Below are 20433 nucleotides of genomic sequence, written 5' to 3'. Positions count from 1 at the left end.
GCCAGCTTTGAAGTCGGGTATTCCTCTTCCATTGGCAAGTAGTTTTGCCTTCATCTGAATCGCAACAGTAGAGACTGATTGATTTTGTTCCCTTCTCGCCAGAATCCACTGCTTCAAGTCATCCTCCAGTTGAGGCCATTTTGGTTTGGCCCCACGATGTGCCCGTTTTCGCGGATTGCATTTCTCCAGTTCCTTCTTATCTTTTCTCCATTCACGTACCGATGTTTCTCCAACATCGAACTCTCTCGCTGCGGCCCGGTTGCCTATTTCCTCAGCTTTCGCAACGACTTGAAGCTTAAAGCCGGCTGTATATGACTTTCGTCTCATTCCTGCCATTATGGCGGTAAATTTAAATTTAATTGATAAACTCTACTACCGGGTAGATAAATGCAGAATACCAATCTGAAGAGATCAAATTAAAATGTGGGCTCTACATGCAGCATTAATCTTTTATAGGCTTACCCAAAGGCTGAGATGCTGTTGTATAGTCAAAATAGTTTTCACTGGGCAAATTACAAGGCCAAATAGAGGGGGGCCACAGCCACGTGGTGAAAAGCACACCATCAGAAAAACCACCTTGGTGACAGGTCAAAAGCGCGCCCCCACAACCCGGCGCAGAAAACTAAGCGGCAAGCATGCTCAGAACATTGCGCATGCTTACAGAGCTGGGAGCAGGGCAGGGCGGGTGAACGGAGAGTCGGGGCAGCCAGAGGAGAGTCAGGGCGGGTGAACGGAAAGTCGGGGCGGGTGAAAGGAGAGTCGGGGCGGGTGAAAGGAGAGTCGGGGCAGTGAACGGAGAGTCGGGGCAGTGAACGGAGAGTCGGGGCGGGTGAAAGGAGAGTCGGGGCGGGTGAAAGGAGAGTCGGGGCGGGTGAAAGGAGAGTCGGGGCGGGTGAAAGGAGAGTCGGGGCAGCCAGAGGAGAGTCGGGGCGGAATGCGCGGTATACCCGTGAGCACGGTATATAAAAATTTCTTTACATAAATTTGTGTTTCCCGCGCGCTATACCTGTGTGCGCGTTTTACACGGGTGCGCGTTATCTACGTGAAAATACGGTACATTGCTTTCTGATGTACAAAGGTAGGAGATTCCATTCCTGGAGTCCCCTACAGGAGAACATAGTCACATATGAGGAGTTCAATCTCTGGTCCCTTATAGACGGCACAGACAAATCATCATGATGAACAGAATGCAATTTTGACAAGGGGACATAAGCATGAATAGTACCCATTGCGATCATCGGAGAGGGCCATCATCGGTGATGGGGGTCTCTTTTTTTATATGGGACAGATATTTTGCATGTGTAACACATATACCTATATCAATAATGCCAGTCCTAATTCAATTTATATATATGTAATTCATAGACTATATGCATCTAACTTGCTCTCTTATTGTCCATTCATAACCATATACAGTACTCAATTACTATATCTAGAAGCACTCAGAAGTGGCTCTCTTACGGGATATGTTTATCTGATAAAATTTCTCATATGGCTGCAAGCTTCCTCATTGGATTCAAATCAAACTGTTACATTGTTTAATTTACTTTTTAACTTCTATAACTTGGATAAATTCAGAAGAATTCACTTATCTCAAATTGCCAGTTGTTTAAGCTCCCAGCTGTTTTTCAATTTTTTCATCACTACGTAGCACTGTATTATGCAAATATAGCTCTTATTAAGTCAACGACATCCAATCTAATTCTGCATTTAACAACGTAACATTCTAGCATTTTTAATTCATAAATCCAGCCTTGTTCCTTGTAATTTAGCAGGGATTCGATATCACCTCGCCCACCCTGACACTATCTGTTCTACACTTCTCCATTTGAAATCAGAAATAACATGGCCCACTTGGTCCCTGTGAGCTACCATAGGGGCTAGAGCTTTTTTTATTTTTAAGTCTAGACTTGTGCTCAGTCACGTGTATCTTTATAGCTCGCATAGATCTGCCAATGTAAATTTTATCACATGTACATATTATTGCATAAATGACACGGCTGTATTGGTATGAGACCAGATTTTACAATCACTACCTGGGGGTGTCCAGAAAGGTCCTTCTATAGTTGATGCACACCAGTGACAAGCTCCACATTTGGTGTGACCGATTATAGCTACAGAATCTAATGCATAATCTAAACGTTTATAAGTGAGCATTTCTCCTATCTTTTTTCCTCTTCTCTAGGCAAAGGTAGGAGGAGTTGTTAATTCTTCATGAACTGATAAAAAAAGTAATGAAATGGCAATGCTCCTTAAAGAAAAGACTGCTATGCTATGTCTAAAAAGTGATATTAATGCACTAACTGATCACATCATGTGAAATGTGAGGACTAAAAACTGCATTATACAAGAACAATAAATGCAAACCACAAACAAATATGGTGGCGTCACAAACAGCCTGTATCCTGTTTGTTCCTCTGGTTGACTTTAATAAAAATTATTTGCAAAAAAACAAAAAACAAACAGCTTACAGCGGATGTGCCTTGAAAAGTGAAGACCGCTGACTCAAGACAGCAAAAAAAAAAAAAAAAAAAAAAAGTGAAATCATGGGTATTATTCTCCAAAAGGTCAGCTGGCAAAGATGCTGAAAATAAAAGTAAGCTTACAATGCTCCAAAAGGAACATAGAGAAATACTATTCAGCGGCTGCTATGCAGTGGCTGAAATGAAAGACTGGATGGGCAAATGGTATGAAGACACTTAATGATGACATCATGAAGCTTCAGGAATTCTATTGGATATTGGCAGCAAAAATGAACATAGAAAGTGTAAGTAAACCAAAATGAGTGCAGGATATGAAGCACAAAATAACGTGGACCGTGTTGTGTCCACATCTGTGTTTCTTCATGTGGATGAGTTTGGATTTTAAAAATGTTTGCATCAAGAGCATCCATTCCACAGCTTTTTGTGTGTTTAGGGGACTCTCCTTCTACTTGGAATAGCTGGGATTTTTTTTGTGCTGTTTCCTCTCTAGTGCTGACCATCTGCTTTGGTGTGAAATGAGGAATTGGAGGACAGCCCAGAGAGATGGGAGACAGAGCAAAGGAATGCTAATGAGGCTCTCTACAAGAATTCTCATGGGAACAGATTGACTACTCACAGGCTCAGGAATAATGTGGCTGTTTACTAGAAAGAAGATTACCGAGGTAAGAACCTAATCTTTTCTTGCAGCTGAAGTTGCAGCTGCCGCTACCGCTTGAGAATTGGACCACTGAACAGATCTGCAGCAGCCTCAGACTATGACACTTTAGTGTTTATCAAAGCTAGCATCAGAGCAGGTTGCCTATACCTAAATCTGGTCTGATTTTTGACCTGATTGTTTCCACCTGCTCTTGGGCTTCCAAAATCATAACCAGCCTCTGTTGGCCTGTCCAGAGTCTTCACCTATGTTAGTAACCCCTCTGTTCCTCACAAGAAAGCATACCAAACGCTTCCATTAAGCCATCACACTAGCCTTATATAACTGTTAAGAACTAAGGGGTTGATATTCAAAAAGATTTAACTGGACAAGAGAGGCTGCTACCCAGTTAAATAATGCTGAATAGGCTGTCCACCAGTATTCAGCGGCTCTTAACTGGGCTTTGATTGCTGCAACACTGAAATCGAAACTTTGGCCTGTATCCCTCCCCCTCTCCTTGGAGGAACTCTGTCTCTCCCCCCTGAACTGATCAGAGCTACCCCTCCCTCCTGCCTCCTTCCTAAAACGACAGGAGGAACCCCCTCCTGGACCTACCTGTGAATCCCCCACCACCACCCTAGAGCCTACCTTAAACCCTGGTGGTCTAATGGCCTAACCAGGACAAGAGTGATTCCTAGTCGCTCACACCTTCCTTAATTAGGAAACTAAATCACCAGGACTTAGGGAAGGCCCAGGAGAAACTCATGGGTGGGCCTGGAGGGAGTGAAGCTCTGTCTGGTTGGGTGGGGAGGGGAGTGGGTGCTGTTGGGGGGAAGGCCAAGCCTGCTTTAGTTCAGCTGAAACTGAGCAGTGAATTTCAACCACATTCATTTTCGGGTGAAAACTAAAAACCTGGTTTTCATTAGCTTCTAACCCCCATCTCTTTCTGGTATCGCCGCTCAAATAGTCAATGGCAGTGCCTGACATAGCACTGAATATCTAAATGTAATTTGACTAGCAGTGCTGACCATTAAAAAAAAAAAAAAGAAAAAGCTCTCTGCTAGAGCTGAATATCAATGGGTGATGTTACCTAAAAAGATACCTACCAATCTTTTCATATTGATAATGTCTACAGTTAAGAATGCAGAGAGATACATGCTTTGGTCTCTGGGTGACTCTCTATATTGGATATCTGAGCACTAATTATGCATAATATACTTTATCCTGACTTTGAAATGTATTCTTCATTTAATCTACAGAATTTTCTTTTTGATTGAAAAGTTATACATTTTTGTGGTCTTTTATAGCCTTGTTAGACCCACTGCAGCCAGAGATAATTAGAACCTTTCAATTTGCTACTAATGTGTTGTAATTAACCCAGACAGTGGACTTGTGGTTGCCACTACAGTCTGCTTCTCTTCTGCACTCATGGGTTCCTTTTTGATTTCTTGCCAGACCTCAGTCCTTACATCCTGGATAGAATTACAGGACTGCAGACTCTGAGACTGGCTTTGGCCTTCTTTTCTCTCCCTAAAGCTGCCAACCAAACTTTGTGCACTGAGAAATTTGAATCGAGTCCTTCAGAATTCAACCTGTGTGCAGGACCGTCCCAAGGGCTGTGTAGCTGCACAGGGTACAAGGGAGGCAGGAGCGCAAAAATCACTTTCTGTACATTGTCTCCCCCAGTGGCATAGTCAATTTGCTATTTTGGATTGGCCACAGTTAACATGGGTAGGCCCTTCCAACTGTCTCCCTAAACTTTTTATCTCAGCATTTCCTTCCCAACCACCCCATCACCACAGACTGGAATCTTCCCCCTCTCTAAATTCCCTCGTCCTTCCTGATGTATCCCAGAGGCCTCCCTGTGGCTGCAGTGATTAATCTTTGTTGCCTGCATCGGCCCCCCGCAGGCTTCCCTCGGCCTCATCCCTCCAGTGAAGAAACAGGTCGTTGCCATGGGAAGCTTGCGGATGCTGGTGCAGTCAGCAAAGGTAAATTGCTGTCAGCCACCGGGACATTCTGAGGTACACTGGGGAAGGACAGGGGGATTCAGAGAACGGGCAGATTCTGGGAGAATTCAGAGAGAGGGCGGATACCGGGCTACCAGAGGAAGAGAGGGGAGTGAGGTACCAATGCTGGGTGGGCCTGAGCCAAGAATGGGTGGGTCTATGTAAGGTTACCAGATGTCCGGGAAACCCGGACATGTCCTGTTTTAGGACTTTCCAAACTTGCCATTTGTCCAGGTTTTGGGAAGCCCCGATGAGCTCTGGCTACATCTAGAGGGCCTCTGAGGCATGCGCAGATGATGTCACACACCATCCATGCATGTTCCAGGCCCTCCATATGCAGCTGGAGCTCATCCGGAAGAAGAGAGGAGGCTTTGTGGGGGCAGGGCTCGAGGCGGGACTGAGCATGGCTGGAGGTAGAACTGGGTTTAGCTGGGGCAGAACGGGGTGGGGTGGGGTCATGTGTCCAGGGTTTCCCGGAGAAAAATATGATAACCCTAGGTCTGTGTCCAGCCAGAACCATCCATAGCTATGCCACTGGCCTCCCCTGTGATGCAGTGGGCAGGATAGACATGTTAGGGGGTATGATTCTGACTCGAGAAGCTCTTGTCTGTGTGCACTCTGCATCCTATTCTGTAAATCTAATCTAATAAGGTCACTTTTATTCTGCTTAACCTAGATGCAGCTCAAGAAGAGGAAAAGAGAAGAGGACATTTCTCTGAGTAAGTGAACATTATTTTGCTCGGTGCTTTAATAATTTGGGGATAAATTGTAGGTTCTTTTATAAAGATGTCAGAGGAAAGGCTGCAGGGTCTGCATGAAGAAACACGTGCAGCTGCCTGGAAGAAAGGAGGCCTCCAGACAACGGGTACACACTGTGGGAGCCCCGCAAGAGATGCTTCTATCCCCACAGGATCCCTGCGACCCCGGGGCTATCCCCGTGAACCCAGTGGGGTTCTCATTGACCCCATTCCCATGCAGCGCTCTACTTTCAACACAATTTACTGAAGTCAGCACTATGTGAGCATTGGGCATGTAAATATTAGTGTCCAGTTCATAGTACTGCCTATTGCCCACAGAACTGTTTTTTCCCATACTAATCGAATCCGGTACAGGTACAAGATCCTTTATCTGAAATTCTGAAAATCAAAAAGCTCCGAAAACCAAAATATGACAAGAACCCGAAGTACAGTATACGTGAAAATTAAAAGTTAAATGTCCACACAGATCCAATAACACCACAGTAAAGTCAGCTATATGCTAAACTCCACTTTGCTAGCAAGCAATACAGTCAAGGGAGAAAAAGACTTCAAATGCTCATGGTAGCAGTGCTTTAGAATCGTTCTTGCCCTATGAGCCATCATTAGTCAGAAAAAATTCCCTTGTATTTAATTGTGCTTAAAGAACTCACATATATTCCCTAATTGTCCAGATATAAACTTTATTATATATATTTCCCAGATAAACAAATTGTCCACTTATCTTTGGGTTGATGTCCAAGTGGCAGGTGAAATTTAATGTGGATAAATGCAAAGTAATGCACTTTGGGAAGAATAACCTGAATCACAAGTTACCGGATGCTAGGGTCCACCTTGGGGGTTCGCGCCCAAGAAAAGGATCGTAGACAATACGATGAAACCTTCCGCCCAAAGTGTGACGGTGGCCAAAAAAGCAAACAGGATGTTAGGAATTATTTAAAAAGGGTTGGTTAACAAGATTAAAAATGTTATAATGCCCCTGTATCACTCCATGGTGTGACCTCACCTGGAGTATTGCATTCAATTCTGCTCTCCTTATCTCAAGAAAGATATACGGCACTAGAAAAGGTTCAAAGAAGAGTGACCAAGATGATAAAGGGGATGGAACTCCTCTTGTATGAGGAAAGACTAATAAGGTTAGGGCCTTCAGCTTGGAAAAGAGAAGGCTGAGGGTGATATGATTGAAGTCTACAAAATCCTGAGTGGATTGACTTTTCACTCTGTCAAAAATTACAAAGACTAGGGGACACTCAATGAAGTTACAGGGCAACACTTTTAAAACCAATAGGAGGAATTTTTTTTTCACTCAGAGAATAGTTAAGCTCTGGAACGCGTTGCCAAATGTTGTGGTAAGAGTGGGTCGTGTCGCTGGTTTTAAGAAAGGTGTGGACAATTTCCTGGAGGAAAAGTCCGTAGTCTATTATTGAGAAAGACATGGGGAAGCCACTGCTTGCCAAGGATTGGTAGCATGGAATGTTGCTACTCCTTGGGTTTTGGCCAGGTACTAGGAACCTAGATTGGCCACCGTGAGAAAGGGCTATGGGCTTGATGGACCATTGGTCTGATCCAGTAAGGCTATTCTTATGTTCTTATGTTGTTCTACAATTGCCACTCCTCAAACAGGATAGACCTGTAGAAAGGTTCAAGGACTCTTCTTCATCCCCTAAGAAAAAGTCAGCTTCACAGAAACAAAAATACTTAGTGTCCTATTCTGAAAGACCACATAAAAGGATCTGGGACCAAATTCCAGTCTCAAGCGGTCAAAACATTTAAGGGCGCTAGGTAAGTCCTGCTTAGTTCGTTGCATAGGAAATTCCCGTAACACATTCTAACTTCAAATCTTTACAGCCTGGTTTTTTTTTTATTGCAAAAGGTCAGCTAGAAGTTAACTAGTCACCTATAGTCCTATCTCCTTATTTTCCTTTATGGTAGAGGGCTCTGAGCATCAAAACACTGCTAATGATCTGCTTACTGACCTGAGCTAAAAAAAAAAATTGACCTTTTCATCTGGGAATGGATTCTCCTGCTGTGCTACTCGTAATGTCCTGCCACTGACTCTGACCTCCAGAAAGCAACTCAATTTCCTGTTGCCTCTGTTCACCAGGATGGAATTAATTGACTAAATACGAATTCCAATAGTAAAAGCATTGAGCCTTCCAGATCTCTTTTTGGAAGCTTTGCTACTTGCATATCTGTATTGGAAATGGCTGCATGCATGCTTCCTCAAAACACGAACATACAAAGTCAAATCAAAAGAGCACATATCCGAACCATGGTCAAACCCATGTGGAGTACCACAAGGATCACCATTGTCACCCAGTGGCGTACCTAGGGTATGTGGCACCCGGGGCCCATCATTTTTTGACACCCCCCCCCCCCCCCTCATGGAAAAAATTTTTTTTTTTTTTTTTTTGCAATAACCATGAAATGGAATAAATGGTCAGAATAGAAACAGGCAGTGAAAATTTTCTTTTATTGAACCTCATTTATGTAACCATTATTCCAAACATAACATAACATAAATTATGTCGGAATTGTCATGACATCAGAAGTACATATGGAGTAGTTGCAGGTGATGCTTGGGACAGTTCTGATTATGTTAGTTTGGTTTTATGTGTTTTTTGAATAGAAGGGTTTTTATTTCTTTTTTTAAGGTTTTGTAGTTTGTGGTCGAGGTCAATAGGTTGTAGAGTTGGGGGTCAAGTGTTGCAGCTCGAATGGCTAGGAGGTTGTCGAACAGTTTTTTCTTTTGACGTTTTTGGTTGGAGGGTGTGTGAATGTGCGTGAGTTCTCCTATGTCTGTTTGAAGTGGATTGAATTATTTAGCTGAAGAAATTAGTTACCCCCCCATTCCACACACATTAATTCTCTTCCATTTTTGTTCCCATTATAAAAAAACACTGATAAGTTCCCAGGAAAAAAATACATTAAAATAAGAAGTGAAAACAAAGGCCCCTACAGATGAGAACATAACATAAGAATAGCCTAACTGGGTCACACCAATGGTCCATCATGCCCAGTAGCCCATTCTCATGGTAGCCAATAGTGCTGCCCGATTCAGAGAAAAATATTTCATTCGATTCGATTCACCCTGTTGAATCGATTTTTCGATTAGATTCACTGTTAATGACACCGCTTTTTAAGTTTAAACAAAGTATAACAATAAATTTCACAACAACATTAAATTTCACAAAGTACTTAAAAAAAAAAAATCACATTTTTCCATTAAAGCAGTTCTGGAGACATTTGCTTGAACAGTCTTTTTTCCCAGTCCATAAGCAAGCAATATGAAAAAGATTTCCTTAATTATCTACTCAAACATTTTTGCTATTTACTTTCATTGTACCTAGACTATTATTCAGTAGAAAAAATTTAGTTTGTTCAATCAAGCAGAACATTCACTCATAGAAGTCCAATGTCCACACAGGATTTGATTGAACAAACCATATTTTTTCTACTGAATAATAGTTTAGGTATACTGAATAGCAAAAATGTTAAAGCCACACAGAAAAGCAGTAAAAGTCAATAGGTTCTCCAAGTGGGAACAACCTGATGTCTCAGCACTTGAGGAAAAGACCACGTAATAATGTTTATAAGATAAATCAAATAAATGATTATACTGAAGCAGGGTGTCCTCAGCGTGAGAGGTAAGCGAGAGGAGAGAATTCTCCAGTGCTTTACACAATAAGGCTCCTCTGCCTGCAGTGCACACCATCATAGGACACCTCAGGTGTGCTCAAATTAATCAATGTGATAAATTAAACAGTGATAAACAATTGGTCAATCACAAGAGTGCAAGATCAAACAGGTTGTTCCCACTCAGAGAACCTATTGACTTTACTGCTTTTCTGTGTGAGTAGATAATTAAGCAAATTTCTGATAGCCTACAGAACTGATTCTCACCTTCCATCCCCAGCCCCCAAGACTTACCAGACCCCCCCTGCCGATGCATTTACTTACTGCCTGAACTGGATATTAAATCGTGGGGAAGAGAGGAGAAATGCGGGGAAAGAGCCAGCCAAAACTAGTATTTGTTGCTGCTGAGTGCACCAATCTAGGGCAAGCAGACGCTTCCCCCATGTCTTAATAACAGACAATGGACTTTTCCTCCAGGAATTTGTCCAAACCTTTCTTAAAACCAGCTACGCTATCTACTTTTAACATAACTTCTGGCCACTTCATTTTTAAGCTTAGATCTTTCCTTCCAAACAGAGACCTTGCTAGATGTCAAATACAGCACAAGGTAACTTCACATGGACTTAACTGTGCAGGAAATGAATCTCCTCATACACCCACCATATAGTGCAAAAATGTGCAAAGGTCTGTTTTTTTCTTTCGATCACTACATAGCCTAATGCCACACAAGCAGCGCTGTTACAAACATATTCTGAAGGTCAATGCTAAGGTTGACAAAGTTTCCTTCCTTGGACCAGAAGGAGATACTGACAAACCACTGGAAGAGATTCTAAAACAACTACCCAGAAATAACACCCAAAGACCCACTCAGTGTGTGAACCAGTTGAGTGGAGTGGACTAACTGGGGGTGGAAATGGGCCCAGAGTTTGCTCAGCAGAATTTCCCAGACTACCTCTTCCTCTCAACACACTGACATGCTACCACCACCACCAACACTAGGAACACCTCACCGAGTATGCCAGCAATGCTTATAAACTTTATAAAACACATTATTATATTTTCTTATAAAGCATATATTTTAACTGAACTCAGCCTTGCCATTCACAAAAATAGAAAAGTTCCCATTTCAAGCTGTCTCATGTACACTTTTCAAATCTAACATATTGTAATCACAAAACAGAAAATAAAATTATTTTTTCTACCTTTTGTTCTCTGATCAATATTCAAATCTTGTTGGTCCCAGGCTCTTGTTGTCTTGCTTGCCAGGGTCTCCTTTCTCCGTGCTAACCATCCGTCTGCCATCTCTGTTCTCCCCTTCCGTTTCCCTTCCCTCTCCCGGAGATCTGGCATCTTTCCTTTTTTTTTTGTCTCCATCCACAGATTCACCTTTTCTCAACTCCCCACCACCCCAGGATCCACCATCTCTCCCTTTCTGTTCCCAACTATCCTCCTATCCAGTATCTCTATCCCCCCTCCACACCATCCCCTGTTTCCAAGTTCTCTCCCTTTCTGTTCCTTCCCTCCCTAAATCCCATTATGCACCATCTCTCTCCCACTCCTCTGTTTTTAGACCCATTATTTCTAACCCCCAAAGTCTGGCATATGCACGTATCTTTGAACCCCCCCTTCCCTCTCTCCCTCTGTGTACTTTTACACCAGGACCCCCCTCCCCCGAAGGTCTGTCCCCCCTCAGAAGGGCTACACCCCACCCCTGAAGACCTGCACCCCCCGAAGGACTTTACCTCCCACCCGAAGGTCTGTCCCCCTCTGAATGCCTAAACCCCACCCCTGAAGGCCTGCACCCTCCCCGAAGGATTGTACCCCCCACCCGAAGGTCTGTCCCCCCCTGAAGGCCTGCACCCATCCCGAAGGCCTGCACCCACCCCGAATGCCTGCACCCACCCCGAAGGCCTGCACCCACCCCGAAGGCCTGCACCCCCGAAGGCCTGTCCCCCCCCCTTGAAGGCCTGACCCCCCCTTGAAGGCCTGCCTGCTTGTCCCCCCTTGAAGGCCTATCCCCCCTTAAAGGTCTGCCTGTCCCACCCCCTTGTAGGCCTGTCCCCCCTTAAAGGTCTGCCTGTCCCACCCCCTTGTAGGCCTGCCCCCCCCTTGAAGGCCTGACCCCCCCTTGAAGGCCTGCCTGCTTGTCCCCCCTTGAAGGCCTGTCCCCCCCTTGAAGGTTGGCACCCCCCCAAAGGCCTGCACCCCCTTGAAGGCCTGTCCCACCCCCTTGTAGGCCTGTCCCCCCCTTGAAGGCCTGCCTGCTTGTCCCCCTTGAAGGCCTGTCCCCCCCCCCTTGAAGGCCTGCACCCCCCCAAAGGCCTGCACCCCCTTGAAGGCCTGTCCCACCCCCTTGTAGGCCTGTCCCCCCCTTGAAGGCCTGCCTGCCTGTCCCCCCCTTGAAGGCCTGCACCCCCCCCTTGAGGGTCTGCACCCCCCCCCGAAGGCCTGCACCCCCCCCCCCCCCGAAGGCCTGTCCCCCCACTTGAAGGCCTGCCTGCCTGTCCCCCCCTTGAAGGCCTGCACCCCCTTGAAGGTCGGCACCCCCCCTGAAGGCATGCACCCCCCCTGAAGGCCTGTCCCCCCCCCCTTGTAGGCCTGTCCCCCCCCTTGTAGGCCTGTCCCCCCCCTTGTAGGCCTGTCCCCCCCCTTGTAGGCCTGTCCCCCCCTTGAAGGCCTGCACCCCCTTGAAGGTCTGCACCCCCCCCCCAAAGGCCTGCACCCCCCCCTTGAAGGCCTGCCTGCCTGCCTGTCACCCCCCTCCCCCTTGAAAGTCTGCCTGCCCGCCCGCCCGCCCCACCCTGAAGGCCTGATGCCCCGACCCACCCCGAAGGACCATTCGCCCCCCTGGCCTCCCCGCACTACCTATGAAGCAGCCGCAGCAGGATCGCGACGTCAGCTATCTTTGCGCTGCTTAGGAGCTGCTTCCTGCGCCGGGCTACCTTAAGCTACTGCCCCCCCCACGCCCGAAGGACCGCTCGCCCCACTGACCTTCCAGCACACCTATGAAGCAGCCCGCAGCAGGATCGCGACGTCAGCAATCCCTCAGCTGCTTGGGCGCTGCTTCCTGCGCCGCGGTCCCGCCCCCTCCTCTGACGTCAGAGGAGGGACGGGACCGCGGCGCAGGAAGCAGCGCCCAAGCAGCTGAGGGATTGCTGACGTCGCGATCCTGCTGCGGGCTGCTTCATAGGTGTGCTGGAAGGTCAGTGGGGCGAGCGGTCCTTCGGGCGTGGGGGGGGACTGAGCGGCAAGGCCGGGAACACCCCCTCAGGGCTGGTACCCGGGGCGGCCCGCCCCCCCCCGCCCCCCCCTAGGTACGCCACTGTTGTCACCCATATTATTTAACCTCTTCATAGCATCCCTAGGCATAACCCTAGACGCCCTAAACACAGTATCATTCAGCTACGCAGATGATATAACTATCCTCCTCCCCTTTAATATTCAAGACCCCTTATCCACAAACCACCTGAAAATGATAATGGAAACGGTAGAAAAATGGATGTCAAGTCATAAACTAAAACTGAACTCGGAAAAAACTAAATTCCTACTACTGGAAAGGGAAAAAAAACCATCTCTCACAGAACTAGAAGTAAATACAATCAAGTACCCAATGCAAAGCACACTCAAGATCCTGGGAATTCTACTAGACAGAAACTGCACAATGCAGTCTCAAATCCACAAAATCATCCAAAGAGCATTCTTCACAATACGTAACCTAAGAAAAATAAGAAAATTCTTCAACAAAGATCAATACAAGATATTAGTACAATCCCTAGTACTGAGTATTGTAGATTACTGTAACAGCCTATACCTATCATGCCCAAATTACATGATAAAACAATTACAGACAGTTCAGAACACAGCCCTCAGAATCATCTACTCACTAGGCAAATATGACCACATCACCAAAGCATACCTAGACTCACACTGGCTACCAATAAAAGCAAGATCCCAGTTCAAATTCTACTGTCTACTATACAAAGTAATACATGGAACAGCACCCAGCTACCTAAACAACAGACTACACCGTAACCTCTCACACAGATTAAGGAGAACTCAGAGCCTATTCACTCACCCCCCTCTCAAAGGAACACGACGAAAGAAACTATATGACAGCCTTTTAGCGACACAGGCAGCAAAGATCGATACTACCATCACCAATCTACTGACCAAATCAATAGACATTAAAGCATTCCGAAAAGAAATCAAAACTCATCTCTTCAAAAAACACTTCCCATCATCATAACCTCACAAAAGTATTAGAAAATGCTCTCATGACTACCCTAACACCACCACCAGCAACACCCGAATCCGGACAGTATTATCTCTATTCGTCTAAACAGCAGAATCCGGACAATATTATCTCTATTCGTCTAAACAACCTATCACTATCTACTATCTACTACCAATTTATCCTGGAAAAGTCCAGAACAACAATTGTAACTTAACGCATTCTTGATTATATGTACTGCAATGCTACTGGAAATGTCCAGTCTTCTAACTTGTAATCCGCTTAGAACCGCAAGGCACAAGCGGAATAGAAATCACTAATGTAATGTAATGTAATGTAATGTAATGTAATGAAACTTTCTATATTTTCGGGAAGAGAAAGTCACAAATTACTTTGGGCTTCTTTTACTAAGGTGCGCTAGCGTTTTTAGCGCACACAGGAAATGACCACGCGCTACGCTTTTAGCGCATGCAGCAACGTAGCACGCACTATTCCACGCGTTAAAGCCCTAGCGCACCTTAGTAAAAGGAGCCCTTTGTCGTTCATTTCAAAGGAATCCTAACCCTCTACTAGATTGCTTTGAAATTTTCTGCATTTTTTTTTTTTTTAAACTTCATATTGTAAATTAGAGACACACTAGCCTGGTCTGCCAGGGATCCCAAACAGGTCTGCTGTGCAAATTAATCCCTTATTCAGACTAAATGTAAAGCTAATGAATATTCATTGCGGATAGCCTAAAAAAGCCAATCAATTTTGCCATCAACTCCAGCCCATAAGATATACTTTCAGCCCATCCTAGTTTTTAAAGTCCAAATCCAGTCATTCTAGGATTTGTTACTGAACCGACGGCCCTGCGAGCTGACGTCGGGTGAGAAAGCACTTGTGTATGCGCAGTACGGACATCTCAAGACTTTTTAAAAGAAGTGACCTCCAACTCATTTCATCCAACTAGGGGCACTAGGCAAGGTTGTCCATTGTCACCATTATTATTTAATTTGGTGCTGGAACCACTACTAATCTCTATACGTAATAACCCCAAAATCAAAGGAGTTAAAAGAGATAATATGGAAGTGAAATTTTCAGCTTATGCTGATGACATTGTAATATATACTACTCCAGACTCTTTGCCTCAACTGTTATCAACTATTGATGAATATGCCAAAGTATCGGGTTATAAACTAAACACATCTAAAACAGAACTCATGCCACTGAATAATCTTGTTCTGAAAGCTGAAGTAGAAGACCTTAGCTTTCAATGGTTGCCCTCAAAGATCAAATACTTGGGAATAAACTTTGGCAACTCCATTGAACATCCGATTGAGCTATGTATGTCACACATAATGCAACTCCTCAATTCGCTAATTTATCCATCGATGGTCACCATTGAAGCTCTCTTGGTGGGGGAGAATGGAATCAATTAAAATGATCATAACGCTTAAGATCAATTACACACTAAGTATGCTACCTTTCTTTCTCCCACAGAACTTTTATAAGAAAATTGATACTATTTTAACTCAATACCTTTGGTGTAAAGGATCTCCAAGGATCGCATTGAAAAAATTAAAATCTTCCAAAATAGATGGTGGTGTTAACTTCCCCGATTTTTATGACTATCATTGTTCCTTTTTATTACATCAAGGTGCCCGTTGGATTATTAGAGGAGAACTTCCAATTTCAAATAATATTTGGTGCGACTTTGAAGCAGAACATTATGGACTATACTCACTCCCCAGCTTACCATTTGTGTCGTTGTCAAAATCAGTTAGAGAATCAGATTTTTTGCTCTCTTCGATGAAAAGAGTATTTCAAGAACTTGAACCCTTGTTACAAGAGAAATGAGCATCTACATTCTACCTACCAATATGGAGAAATGAGCACATAAAGATACAAGACAATACCATTGATTGGAGAAATTTGGCAAGTGAAACACTTAAAGATGACAATGGTTGGTTATCGTACAATAGGCTTGCTGAACAATATCATTTACCTCCCGGTTGCCATTACCAATGGATTCAACTTTGCCACTCTCTCCAGAAGATGCTTAAAACAAACCAATTGACAAACAAAATCCCTGATATCATAGACCTTTGTGCTTCAGTGACTTATAATAAGAAAGAATCTTCACAGTGGTATAAAATCATTAGAATGAAAAAAACTATGAGGCTGACAGAACTTGAAAATAGATGGAATGTGGAATTGGGTGTGGATATTCCAGAAGACACATGGCGCACTCTTTGGGTGCACTCTTCTAAGCTGTGTCGTTCTGCTACTTATTTACAAATAAAGCTTTTTCTACTACATAGAGCCTATTGGAAAAACAGATAACTGCTGGTCCTGTGGAAGACTGGGAGGTCTTTACGACATATGATTTTCGACTGTTCCTTTTTTCATAGTTATTGGAATAGAATTTGGACGGATATCAGTGCTATGTTTCACATAGACCGGGGGTCGGCAACCTGCGGCTCCAGAGCCGCATGCGGCTCTTTTCCACCTTTGCTGCGGCTCCGGTAGTGTGTCACGCAGGTATGCACCTTTCAAGTCCAGCGTCGCGGCGGGAAATAGCCATGCTGAGCAGTGAGCTCAGCACATACACAGATGAAAGCCTTGCTTGCTGATTGGTCCGGCGGCCCCGCCCCGCCGTGCCGCCGGACCAATCAGCAAGCAAGGCTTTCATCTGTGTAGTGCTGAGCTCACTGCTCAGCATGGCTATTTCCCGCCGCGACGCTGGACTTGTAAGGTGCCTGAAAAAGAAATCATCCTGGCCGGGGTCGGTGTCATGCTCCGGAGATCTACAGCCTTCCTATCTCCCTCTCCCTTCTACCTGCTTCCGGCCACATCCCCTGCTCCGCGGCTCTCTTCGGCAACTCAGCAGCAGCTTCTGACGTCGGGGCCTACCCTCTGCGAGTCCCGCTTGTTTCAACTTCCTTTTTCCACAAAGGCGGGACTCGTAGAGGGAAGGCCTCGATGTCGGCAGCTTGTCTTGATCACTGCTGCTGACGAGTTGCTGAAGAGAGCCGCGGAGCAGGGGGGTGTTGCCAGGTGCAGGTAGAAGGGAGAGGGCCAGATGCAGGACTCGTGGGTGAGGGAGCAGAAGAGAGAGAGAAAGAGAGAGGGGAGGGAAACAAAAGGAAATATTTCATACTGGGCTGGGCCGGAGTGGAGGGAGGGTGGAAAGATTCTAGCTACAGGGTGCAGTAACAAAGGAAAAGGGGGGGAAAGCTGAAAATGGAGATAGTGACACAAAGAAGAGAAAGGGTAAGCAGGACCTACTGAATAAGGATAGAGATACAGAGGGGACATGAAGAGGAGGTGAAATAGAGACATAGAAGTAATGCTGAAAAAGTGTGTGGGGGGAGATAAAGACATTGAAAGGGCAAATGGTGAACATGGCGTAAAGATAAGGACAGAGACAAATGAAGATTCTGAAAAAGTGGTGAGATAGGGATATAGGTGAGATGGACACAAAGAAGGGTGATGCTGGAAAATAGGTGGAATGGTAATTCTGACAGACACAGAAGGGAAATGCTGGATCAAGGAGAGATGGGGCTCAGGCTGGATGGAATGAGGAGAAATGCCTTGTTGGCCCGGAACTTCCTCTCCTACGTCAGAATTGACGTCAGGGAGCAGAATGCTGGTCAGCGCAACACTTCTGCAGGGAAAGCTTGGGATGGCGGTGGCTTGGGGGCTGTTCCCCGATTGCGGTGGCAGCAAACCGAGTGGCTTGGGGGAGGGCACGGAGACAGAAAGAAGGGGGAACAGGGAGACAGAAAGAAAAAGTTGGGGGAGAGAATGAGGTCTGGAGGAGAGGAAACATACAGGAGGCTGAAAGAAAGGAAGAAAGATTGGATGCACAGTCAGAAGAAGAAAGTGCAACCAGAGACTCATGAAATCACCAAATAGCAAAGGTAGGAAAAATGATTTTATTTTCAATTTAGTGATCCTGTATATAGCATTAAGATAAGAAACAATATATGCAGTGTTAGATTTGTTTTATAATGGTTTTGCGGCTCCAAGTTTTTTTTTCTTTTCGAAAACGGGTCCAAGTGGCTCTTTATGTCTTAAAGGTTGCAGACCCCTGACATAGACCAACCCCTATCTTTCAACATTCTTATCCTTGGGGGAGATCTTGATCATCTTAACCTAACTAAAGATGAAAATGACTTATTACACTTGCTTACTATGGTTGCTATCAAAATAATTTTATCAAATTGGAAAAATTTGACAGCAGAAGCGTATGGAACCTGGTGGAATACGGTTTGCCTTCTGGCCAAATATGAACGAGTCGCTGCTGATAGATCCCATAATATGTGCAGATTTGAGAAACTCTGGGCTCCATTGTTGGAATACTCCATCTCTCCTTATCCTCCGTCCAACTAATTGCTGCGTCTGAATTACCGCATTTCCTTATTAGACATTTTAAATGCGTGTTTGAACTGCTTCTTATTTTACATATATTCTTTTGAATAGAGTTCATGCTCATCCAGGTTAGACTACCTATGCTACTATTTAATTCATGGTTATGTTTATGAAACCCAATTGCAATTAAGTTTTACATTTTACCATGTTTCTACCTAAGCCAGGTTTTTTCTTTTCCTTTTGTATTTTACTATACTTATTTCTTTTAATTTGTTGTCTGATTTCTCCATTTGTTGTAATTTCATATATCTTTTATGGTATATCCTATGCTTTGTGATTAATATATTATTTCTTATCTTAATTATTTTATGTACCCCTGGGTGCTTTATTGTACCACCTTCCCCTTAGATTGAGATTATTAGATAGTTTGTCATCATGGATATTGTTATAACCCTTATTTTTGCATTCTTTGTACATTCCTTTTGTTCTATTTTTCGTTATTTGAATACCAATGAAAATTTCATGAACTTAAAAAAAAAAGTGACAGCACACTTTTGCCCTTACCAAGCTTCGTGGATGACATCACCCTTATTTAAGAATATCTGCCTGTTGTCCTCGGATAACACCTGTTACAGGTAAGTAACTGTGTTTTCTATAAAGATCCATGTACAAATTTTATAGCATGCAATTCAAAAGGGGGCATGACCATGGGATGGGCAAGGGCGGGTCAGAGGTGTTCATTAAAAATGCACGCGGTATTACTGATGACCTGAGATCTACATCTAATATACGTGCCAGGATTTACATCAGATTTCAGCTGGTGTAAGCCTTTGTGCCCAAAGTTTAGTACTGAATTTGGCATTCAACTCTATTCTATAAAGAGCAGTCAACTTTCAGTACCCTTTATAAAATAACACTGAATGCCCGCATTTGGGTGCCATTTACTGAATCTAGCCACCAATGCAAATAGTGTTTCTATAATAAGCATCTTAATTTGAAAACATCTAACCCCTCCGCTCCCAGGATGGAATGCGCCTCAAAATGCCCCCTGGTTGTACCCTTCAATTGCAAACTGCCAAACGACATTCCTACTCCCATTTCATATTAAGCGACTGGAATCAATTACCCCCACAGATCAGACCCCTTAAAGCAGTGTTTCTCAACTTCTTCAAGCCAAGTACCCCCTAAGTCTAACAAATATCAACTGAGTACCCCCACCCAAGCTCCACCCCTAACTCTACCCCCATAATAATAATAGTACAAATTGTAATGCAATTTCTTCTATCCATTTTCATATACACACAATATAATTTCATTAATACATAATGGTAACCACAAAATTTTAAAAAACCACAAAGCACACTGTATGCACAGAAAATGTTAATTATCATTTATATTCGGGGGTTTTCAAAGAAATCAAGGCTGTTGACTTTAAAATATGCAATTTCACCTCAGGAACAACTATAGAAAATTAGACAAATATAGTGCAAAATATAGACAGCAGATATAAATTCTCAAAACTGACACAATTTGATCACTGAATTGAAAATAAAACCATTTTTCCTGTCTTTGTTGTCTGGTGATTTCATGCATCTCTGGTTGCACTTCCTTCTGACTGTGCATCCAATATTTCTTTCTTTTCTGCCTCCTGCACACTTCCTCTCCTGCAGACCTCATTCCCTTCCCCAACCAACATGTCTCTCTGTCTCTCCATGAGTCCAACTTTTCTTCCTCTCTTCTCCACACCTATTGGCAATGTGTCTCCCTCTTTCTCTCTCTCACTGTCCATCTGTCTTGAGATTTCCAGGCATCTCTCCCACCCCCCTCTACTGCCATATCCAACATTTCTCCCTCTCTTATCCCCCAGATCATGTGCAGCATTTTTCACCACTGCTCACCAGCCCCATGCCCATTTTTCCTTCCCTCACCCTTCTCCAGCACCATGCCACATCTCTCCCTCCATCACTATGTCCAACATTCCTCCCCCTTGCATACCCTTCAATCTGTTTCTCTGTTCCCTCTCCACCACCATATCCAACATTTCTCCCTCTCATCCTTCTATTCCCCATGCATCTCTATCTCAAACCGCTCTCTCACTATACCCAACAATTTTCCTTTCTTTCTTTCCCCATATGCACCATCTCTTTCCCTCTCACTCACACACTCGTGCCGAACAATTCTCCCTTTCTATTTGCTCCCTCCCTTCTGTGTTCCATGTTCATGCCCACCCTTCCTTCTGTGTCCTGAGTTTGTGCCCCCCTCCACCTCCCTGCTTTCCAGCCTTTGTCCAAAAATCATGCCCCTCCAATGTTCCAATGCGCTCCTTCTC

The 20433-nt window shown here is 44.3% G+C and overlaps 1 protein-coding gene across 2 annotated transcripts in view; it reads left to right on the top strand.

Annotated features, from left to right (window-relative positions):
- Positions 1-15965, top strand: part of PEX11G (peroxisomal biogenesis factor 11 gamma) — a 95580-nt gene extending 79615 nt beyond the window's left edge. For both annotated transcript variants that reach the window (XM_033957360.1, XM_033957363.1), the window contains 2 exons: positions 5803-5845; positions 15388-15965. In XM_033957360.1, coding sequence (XP_033813251.1) covers positions 5803-5845; positions 15388-15587 — 243 coding nt within the window. In that variant the 3' untranslated portion in view covers positions 15588-15965. The remainder of the gene's footprint in view (positions 1-5802; positions 5846-15387) is intronic.
- The last annotated feature ends 4468 nt before the right edge of the window (positions 15966-20433 follow it).

The sequence above is a fragment of the Geotrypetes seraphini genome, chromosome 8 (genome assembly GCF_902459505.1).
Source record: "Geotrypetes seraphini chromosome 8, aGeoSer1.1, whole genome shotgun sequence".
Taxonomy (NCBI): domain Eukaryota; kingdom Metazoa; phylum Chordata; class Amphibia; order Gymnophiona; family Dermophiidae; genus Geotrypetes; species Geotrypetes seraphini.
The sequence above is the reverse complement of the archived record's forward strand: the minus strand, read 5'-3'. Positions and strand labels throughout refer to the sequence as shown.